This window comes from Chaetodon trifascialis, chromosome 21 (genome assembly GCF_039877785.1).
Source record: "Chaetodon trifascialis isolate fChaTrf1 chromosome 21, fChaTrf1.hap1, whole genome shotgun sequence".
In the NCBI taxonomy this organism is placed as follows: domain Eukaryota; kingdom Metazoa; phylum Chordata; class Actinopteri; order Chaetodontiformes; family Chaetodontidae; genus Chaetodon; species Chaetodon trifascialis.
Window position 1 is genome coordinate 2,881,997 of NC_092076.1, and position 9,703 is coordinate 2,891,699.

The window sequence follows — 9,703 nt, forward strand, 5'->3', positions numbered from 1 at the left end:
TTTAACTCCAACACTTCATTATTCAGCATTATTACCTGTTTTTACCTTCGGGTTTGTCCAAAACAATAATTCATAAGTCTATGCAGCAACTTCTGACATCTTCAGGACGATAATAATTCATAATGTGTGCCATATTTTCTGTTCCACGGAGGTCATCATAACATTTCTAACATTAAATCATTATTATTATTTGTCATTATCTTTAAAACGTGTCCTTAATTTGCCGTTTTGAGCTCCTCTCACTCTGTAAATGTGTCCTGATGTTTGTGTTCTTATCAGATGGATGAGCGAGTTTGATTGAAGCATTTGTCATGTAAATGCGAGCCGTTTGATGGACGAGCCCGCAGACTTGACAGAGTGCAGTAGGTCCTTTGCCATTGGCGTTTAGCGGGTCACATGGTGTGTCAGGAAGGTGATATGAGGGTGGAAGGCAGTTTTACAGCTTTGACATACTACCTAGAAGGTTAGGGCAAAGGGAGCAGCGATTAATGACTGCTCAGTCTTGATCAGTTCTCAACAAACAAAAGGCCCGGGACCAGGATGAACTCCTACTTAGACTACCCCGTGTGCAACCGGGGAGCAAACATTTTCAGTGCCAAGGCCGGATACCACAATCTGAACCATGGATACATGTCGTCCAACTCGTGCGCAACAAGTGATAGTTACGCACCGGACGGACGCTTAGTTGCTGCAACTTCTGCGCCACACCAGAGCCCGAGCCTCCCTCTGCACCACCCGCCACACGTCAGCCTGGACCTGCAGTTTGCAGCACCGGGGGGCTCCATGTATGGGTCCCCTCTGGAGTACGGGCATCACCAGTACGGCCTCGCACCCGAACAGGACCGGAGCTACATTCATGCGCAGGTTTCGCCCCTCGGAACAAACATGGCTCCCTACACCGGGGACAGCTGCGGGCCTGGAGGTGCAACCGGGGGCCAGTATCTGCATTTTGGCAGCGGGGATCAGAGGCTGCAAGAGTATCCAGAGAGTGTGTACACAAGGTTACCGGCGCAAAGCAAGGAGAAGGATCTGGATCAGGTGGAGGAAACGTCCAAAACTTTCGACTGGATGAAAGTGAAGAGGAATCCTCCCAAAACAGGTTCGTTCATCCTCAGACAAGTTTGAGAATTAGAGCTGTAGAGAGCCCACGAGACCTCTGCAGGTAATAGTCACAGCGCGCAGAAACACAAATCAGCTGATATAATGAAGACTAAGTGTTTTAAATTGTTCCCAAAATGTGTGTTTGGAGACTAATGTGTTGTTTGGGTTTTTTTTTTCCTATTCACTCTCACATTCACATATTTCAGCTCCATGACTTTCACGTCTTCCTCCATCACCCTTTCATCCATTTCTCTCCACAGCTGTCCTGTCGGACTTCGGGGTTCCGGGCCAGCACAACGTGATCCGGACCAACTTCACCACCAAGCAGCTGACCGAGCTGGAGAAAGAGTTCCACTTCAACAAATACTTGACGCGGGCGCGGAGGGTGGAGGTGGCCGCCAGCCTGGAGCTCAACGAGACGCAGGTGAAAATCTGGTTCCAGAACCGCAGGATGAAGCAGAAGAAGCGCGAGAAGCTGGGCTGCGCGTCGGTGAGCGGGCCGGTGGCACCTGTGGAGAAACTGTGCGGCTCTGACACCCCCCCGAAGGCGAAGCGCAAAGACTGTGATCCGTGATGTGACTTTAAAAAAGACACTGGGGGGGCTGCGCAGATCTCCACTGTTTCCCTCAGTCGCACCATTCCAGAAAAACTGTGAAAAACGCACGTGGACTTGTGAATCCAGGGTATGTCTGTCTGCTTATAGTGCGTCGATGTCTGAACTGGGTGCTGAGAAACTTTTTAAAACACGTTTTTTTCATCTGTTCTCCTGTTTGAAACCTTCCTATCAGAAGCCCATGATTTGTTCTGTGTTGGAGCACTGAAGTACTCAGTGTCACTGTTTGCACTATTTATTTACAGGGTATTTTCCAACAATTGTTGAGATGATTTATCATAATAAAGTCTATAAAATGAAAAAAAAAAAAAAAATACTGTATTTGCTGTTAATGTAAAAAGAAAATGTTTGACTGTAACAATCCACATGAAGTCCAATCAAACTAAGGTTTTTTACAGAATCTGTTCCCTTTGATGAAGCCTTCTCCTCCTATTTTTTAAAAAATATATGTATATAATAAATTGTTCTAAATGCAAACACGCCACAAACTCTTTCTCCATATTTACTTCCATTAATAGTCTCTCCAAAGTCCCCTTGCATAATGTGACAAGAGGAATCTTTCACAACACATGGGGTGGTTCCCACTGACCTCTTCACCTCCAAATACCTCCAGGGGCTCTAAACATGACAACAAACTCCAGGGAGCCAGGTCTCACCCTTGATTTGTTACCCAAATTCTGCATGGATACAGCTGACACAGGCCGCAGTGACATCCACTTGTATTTTACATTATTTGAGTGAAATACTTTTCATTCAACAACCATATTTTCCTTTTAAACACACGGGAACAAAGCTGGTTGTTTAACCTTTCGCCGCTCACTCTGGCCTGAGCGGAACGTTTGCCGGGCCTGACCACCTAGTTTCATCCGATGGTAAAGGGGCAGCAGTTTCAATATTTGCACTGGGTGTTGGGTTTGCGCACACAGTTTCTGCCCCAGCAGCACTGGCCTGTTGGTGCCCTTCTCCCTAAAGCTGAGGTTCACGCAGAGTTCAGCCACAAATGAATGCAGAGTCAATCTGTCAAGACACCAGAGTGGCTCGGAGAAGCCGACTGCAGGCCTCTCATGCCTCAGATTTCTGCAGGTATTGCTTTTAATATTTAGACTAAAGAGATTATAGGCTATTTAGTCAATGTTCTGGTTTGTGCAAGCTGCTCTAAGTTCAGGGTGTCTGAAAAAGATGTTTCAGGAAATGGAAATCAGCAATCATTTGAAATATATCCGCATGAGCATGCAGTTCTCTCACAACTATATTAAAAATTAATACAGTTCCACTAATAGAAGTTACAGTTGAAATACCATACGGCCCATTACTGTAAATTAGAAAAGGGTTGAGAGGTTTGTTGTCATGCATTTCTTTATCAGCCAAAAGCCTCTTCAGATGAGTCACAAGGCCAAGGACTGGGGAGGTGACAATCGATATGGTGAATAGTGACACATTCAACAACAGGAAAAGGGGACGGTGCAGAAAACAAGTGTGGGACTTCATTCCAGAGGTGTGATCCCTGCCATCTCTGTAGGTAATACCTCAGCGCTCCCAGCGGGCTCTCCATCTGGAGGTGTCAGACTCGGCGCTGCAGCCAGCACCGCGGAGACAGATGTTCAGCTGGGGGAGAGGAGGGGGATGTTTTTCACCTTCGGATCAGCGCGGCCCTCCTCGCCTTCTGCCGGAGAATGTAGGGCAAGGAGAGGAGACGAGCAGAAAATGGTTAATGGGCGCCGAGTTCCTGTGTGCTCACAAAAATAATCAAAAACCGTGCAGCACCAACGCCTGACTGCACAAACATGAGCTCTATTGATAGATACAGCAGCCAGCCTCCTTCTCCTCAGATATCTTACACATCTTTAGCACCCCCGCCCCCCCGCACTTTGTTTGGGGTCAACTCGGAGCTGTTTGTACCCCATGCTGCTTGCAGTTGTTGCAGGCTCTTTTACAAGTCTATTGCCAGGCTCACTTCCTTGGTTTTCTACCAGTTCCTCTGTCGCATGTCACTCCGCAGGGTCCCGGGGCTTCAAAGAGAAACTAGATGCAGTATTCATGGGGTAACGGGGGGTTGGTCATCTGAGAGATACCACGGAGGAGTTATTTTTATTGGCACATATCAAACACGCCTATTCAGCTTAACGGCATTTATCTATCACACATACAGCACACGCACGAGGCCGCTGACAAGACTTGGAGATAAATGGGGCGGCGGAGGAGCATCTGCTGAAGCGCCGGAGAGGAATTTACACTGAACAGAGCGATATGGACAATATTTAGAAAATAAAACATAACAGAGCTTCTCTGGGATGACAATAAAGTCATAATTCCATCATTGTCTCTCGTGTTTTATGACGGTCTGCAAACCATTATCAAGATGGAGAAACGCATTTCATCACTGACCAAAAATACTGGAAAATAAGAAGTTATTATGTTCATTATCGATTCATTGGTAGATTATTTTCCCCATTAATCGTTTTGGTCTGTAAGTGTGAAAAATCACAGTTCCCTCAAGGTGACGTCATCAAACAGTCCAGGATCCAAAGATATTCAATTTACTGTAATGTGAGACGGCGTCACATCTAATGAGCTGGAACCACTCAGTGTTTTAAAGCAGAAGCAGCAGTTGTATTAATAATAAACAGTCACATGCTATTAGATTTTTATTTTTTTTTTTAACTAATTTTTCACTAATTTTAAGTTAATTTCCACAGTTTCTCAGCGGTTATTGTTCACTGACGCCTGCTTATGTACGGCACACTCTCTTCCTCCTTTGTTATGGCACTGAGGCTCTATTTAGACCAGGCTGGGACATTCTTGACAACCATCCCCCATCCGAGTCAGGCTCTATTGGATCTGGAAGCGCCGGCCGGCCTGAAGCCCCAGCCTTCTGGGTCCCCCTGCGACTGCATCCTTTCCCCACTCCATCAGCATAGTAACTGAGAGAGACAAGTGACTTGGCCAGGGTTAACGTCTTAATACTCCCTGGGATTGCCTCCAGGATCCAAATGGCTACCCCTAATAGTTTTCCTCCTCCGTGTGCCTGTCAGACCGCCATGACTATATGGCGTAAGAAAAACAAGACTAGCTGAGAGGCAGAGTAACGAAGCAGCACAATGAAATAATGAGGGGTGGTGAGGAAGAAGAGCGCACATGAAAGCTTTGGTGTGAAGATACAGGTCGGAATCGATGCTCGCCGCCCGCCCGCCCACCGCTGTGCCCCCTGCATGGATACTTTGCATGGAGCGCCTGTACACATGAAATTAAACCGGCGTCTTCCTCTTAGAGCCCAGCAGGGGAAAACCAGAACTCAATCAGTGTCACGTCACATGGTTCAAAGCGGCCAATTCGATGCTGCCAGGAGGTTGAGAAATGCAAGGTGACAGTTCATTTTACCAGTGACAGTGTGTCGGTCTCGCTCGCTGCTTCCCCAGTCAATTCCCAGCGAGCAGTGAAGGTTGAGCGTTGCTGGAGACAGACAGCAGCCCCCCCCCACCACCACCACCGCCACCACTCTCTCATCGACCCCACTCTGCTTTGTATTCCAATTAACTGGACAGAGGGAGAGGCGGCAGTGCGCAGGATCACAAGCATGGGCAGACACATTCTTCTGGCGTCCTTCCAGCCTTCCTCTCAATCCCACCACTATCAATAGTGCTGTGCTTCCCTTTTCCCTTCCTTTCCCTCTGTCCTCGCCTTGTGACAAGGGCCAGTTGTTCCAAGGGGATAATTCATAGATTCTTCTTTAACAACTGCCTCTAGGGACAATGTCTTGGTAATGAAAAATAGGTCCCTCTCATACATTCATATATCACATGTAATAGAGGTATGCAATCAGTCAGCGGCGTCAACGCACAGCCAGCTGTAACTGCTATCCTTAACCGACACCTCAAATAATGCTGAATTAATATTTTGAAATGGCTCATATATCCTAACATAATACAATTTGAATGATTTTATATTCAATGCTCACAGGGCTAACATTGATTTGAGTACAAGCTGAGGTAACCCCCTGAGTGAGTCAATATGCGGCTGACTGAAGGTTGTAGATTTAGATTTAGCGCGACGCATTTGCTCTTCTGTCATTCGTGTCCTCGATCTATCATCACTTTTTACCTCACCGCCACCAAAGCCCCCCTACGCCGACGTGTGTGTGTGAGCAATGGGTGGGTTGGGAATACAATGATTCTGAGGAAATCCGAAAAGTAAACTACCTCTTTTTATCTCCTCGAGCAACACAAACATTTACAACAGACCCTCAAGAATCAGGCCAAACACCTTTTTTTTTGTTTTTTTTACTAAGCTCTGAATTTGCTTTGACGTGTTTAAATAAAAGCGACATCTGAGCACCAACTTGAGATATTTGCTGTCGGATAAGGTGACACGTGGTCCCGCAGAGTGATTTATGTCAAGACTTTAACACAAAGCCTATGATCTATAACTCGAGCCTGTTTTGTTGTCCTATTTCTAATCTTTTTACAGATTTTTGGACACGATTCCCTCATTCTGAGCGTGAACGTGCACCTCAACCACAACACTTCCTCCTGAAACTGAGACAAAGACGAACAGAGCCTGAAAGACAGGCACGGGTGCTTCACTGTTTGTCCCTCTGGACAGAGAGTTTCTGCCTATCTTGAGAATGCCGTGTGGTGTGTGTGTGTGTGTGTGTGTGTTTTCAGGACAGGATACACAAAACACACACCCCTCATGCCCCGAGGATCCTCCTGACTCTCTCTCCTGGCTCTATCAGATCAGAGAGACCCGCTGTCCCTCCCCACACCGCAATGCAAATGAAAAGGAATGTGCTGATAAAAGGCCAGATCCTAAAGATGAGAGGGCAGAAGGAGGACAGAGGCAGCGAATGCTAAAGGGGGAGAGCCTCTTGGGGAGATGAGAGGTGGCCGAGGAGTCAGTGTTGGTAGTAGCGGGAGATCATAGCCTTGCTCCCCCTCAGCAGCGTTTGATACAGGGCTTTTGTCGCTCTTTCAGCGGTGCATTGTTGGGTGGTGTAATCCCCGTCGGATTACAAAGGGCTTCCCTTTTCATATGGGGCTGACCCAGCAGGCAGGTGGCTGGGGCTCTGTGGAGCTGTCAAGGGGAGGGAACCTCTTTTCCAGGGGAGGGGACCCCAGTTCCTCTTACCTTCACAGGGGCTTTTTGCTGGGAGGCCAGTCAGGCGCAGGTCAACATGGGGACAATCCTGACATGGGATTCAACTCGCCCTGACCCCGCGGTGTCCTGTAGAGAGCTGACAGGGAAGGAGACCATTATGACAAGGCAGTCAACGTGAAATACTGAAAATTATTAAAATACCATATTTAATGTAGCTGGACTTAATAGAAAAAATGCAAAAGTGGAGTCATTTTTTATTTTAATTCAAGAGACACCTAGAAGATATTTTAAGTTTCTCATTTTCTGTGTTTCAACAAAATAAATTGAACCTAATCTGCAAATTATCCATCGGCACTGCCTTTTAATTTATTAGATGTGATTTAAAAATGTTGGAGTAAGAAAATACTCAGGCCTGTGAGTCTGTGAAGCAGCAGTTAATGTCACGTATGTGTCTGTGGGACGCCTCAGATATAAAATAATCATATTATGAGCTTGAATACACATTCCATATTTTAAAAAGTGAAACAAATATAACATTAGCCCAGCCTCGCATTGATTGATATCCGGTGCGTTCTGTCAATGTGAGCAGTGTCTGATCGAGCTTGATGGCTTTCCTTGTAGTGTTTCAGTAATACAGGATCAATAAGGCGATAGTCGGGCCCACCACTATTTCTATTATACTACCACCAATACCTCCTCTACACTAATGTCAGCTGTGTATATAAAAGACCGGTCCACCCTGTTCACCCTCTGCTGGTGATATAAACCATTCATCCATGCCCTGTCAGATATAGTGAGGGACTAATTTAGCGATGCTTCATTCACATGTTGTCAGAAATATCATAATTAGTTTTTAAGCTTGAAAGGCCCATCAAAGCGGTGAATATTATAATTTAAATACTGAAAGCGAGAATTTCTGATAATCAATTTGACACAATGTGCTATTTAGGGTGAAGATAATGTTAATTAACCATTTAAAAATCTGAGCACAAAGTAATTGAACCTTCAGTGTTATATCTTTTACTGTTGTATGGTCTTGCTAAAACATCAGTATCTTCCCGGTGGATATGTATTTTCTTATTTTTAAGTATAAGACATCTGCATGCCATTGGATTACTATTAAAACATAGCAGGTTCATCTTATGCTATTTTGCCATTTTCTACACTTGAATGTTAACACACCGCAACTGATGACACATGAAGGCAGCATCTGCACAAATTGTATCGTTAACCCAGTGTACAATAAAATAAATAAAACTTGTTTAAAAACTAATTCCTGCTTGCATTGTCCGCATCAGTGAAAAATGTAATTGGTGTACAATAACCTAAAATAACTTCTACCGCTGTAGTAAAAACATCGTCCGTACACGCTACCTGTCCGATTTTACAACTTCATTAACACACTGGTGGGATGTGTACTTCAATGCAGCACTACAAAAAAAAAAAAAAAAAAAAAAAAGGAAAACCGACATAACTTGTGGGAAACGTAGCGCGTGTGCATTCCCATAAAGCCACTTTTTAAAACGTATTTCCACCTTTTTTGGTAACGTTAGATGGTAAATATTTGAACTTACTCAGATATAATGTTGGTAGAGGAGGAACGTCGGCTCATTGCGAAGGCCAGGTAACGTGAGCTAATTAGCGGCCTCCAACCGTGTCCGATTAGGCTAAGTTAGCTAACAGCACATTAGCCACAAGTTAGCCTTACGTCGACGTAAAACCGTTAAACTTTGAGAGACAAACATACATGTTCAGGTAAGCACAGTAGCTGCTTTCATGAGTACCTTCATATGAGTTTCATGAGCATCTGCACAGTGAGCTAAAATAAGAAAAATGGCGCTAAATTACCATTTCCGGGTTAACGGTCAATTAGCAGGTTAGCAGCAGTGTTGCTAACATCCACTCTCACCAAAGCTGGCTCTGTGACTGGAGGTTTTCATGGAGGTTTTCATGATCAGTGATGCAGAGATGACAAACAAAAAGGTGGGTAAAATATGCCAGTGATCAAACAAAAAGCACCTGTACTTTTCATTAATGATTAACTACATTTAGGCATTTTCTAATGACTTGAATTAACTGTTAGCTAAAGCAATGCCTCCTCAGCTGTTGCTTGTAATAGCTAAGCAAAGTGAGTGAAATAGGGCTCTGTAAAATATTACTAGATGACTTTTAGTAGAATAAACAGGCCATATTTGTGGTTGTATGAACAGTTATGAAACACTTGGAATAATTTATCCCAAACAGCAAAGTGCTGTTATTTGTTTCACCACAAAACTAGGACACACTGAAAACCAGTCACTAGCTAGTGTTTGGGTCTGAACTGCCACAGACCACAATACTGGCCACAGGATTTAAGATTTAGGGGCCTTGAAAATGTCTCTACTGGAGGCAGAAAGACCAGCTGACTCCTGTGCTTCATGTAATGTAATTCAAAAGTAATGCTGAATAATTTCCCCAATACACCATTATCTGATTTTCAGGGCTTCTGCCTGCCTCACACTTCCTGTGTTGCTGGAAGCAGTGTTTGATTTCAGAGTGATACTTAAATATTATTTCTACTGTTTTAGTTTGGCCAAATGTTTTCATGGGACCCCATTAGCACGGCAGGCGCTCCCACAGCAGCCCCCAGCCGTGTGGTCTGAATAGCTTTTTTTCAATTGAAGGGGAATCCTGTTTTGCTGACAAGTATATATTTTTTCTAAAGTGGTACTTTATTGATCCCTGTGGGGAAATTGTGTGTTTGCTCTTCCTACTTTGCAGGGAGGTCAAGCTGCAAAAGATCAGCAACAGAGCAGCATTATGTGGAGCTGGCAGGCATTCACTGTCTTGCTCAATGGCACATCAGCAGTCCAGATGCTCGCCAGCCAGGACATGTGAGCCCAGGTCATTTGGTTG

General features: G+C 44.9%; 1 protein-coding gene across 1 annotated transcript; it reads left to right on the top strand.

The window, feature by feature from the left end:
- Positions 1 to 540: 540 nt before the first annotated feature.
- Positions 541 to 1,675, top strand: hoxb1b (homeobox B1b). The gene is made up of 2 exons (XM_070990930.1): positions 541 to 1,099; positions 1,362 to 1,675. Exons 1-2 carry the CDS (start codon positions 541 to 543, stop codon positions 1,673 to 1,675), a joined length of 873 nt encoding a protein of 290 aa, XP_070847031.1.
- Positions 1,676 to 9,703: the final 8,028 nt, after the last annotated feature.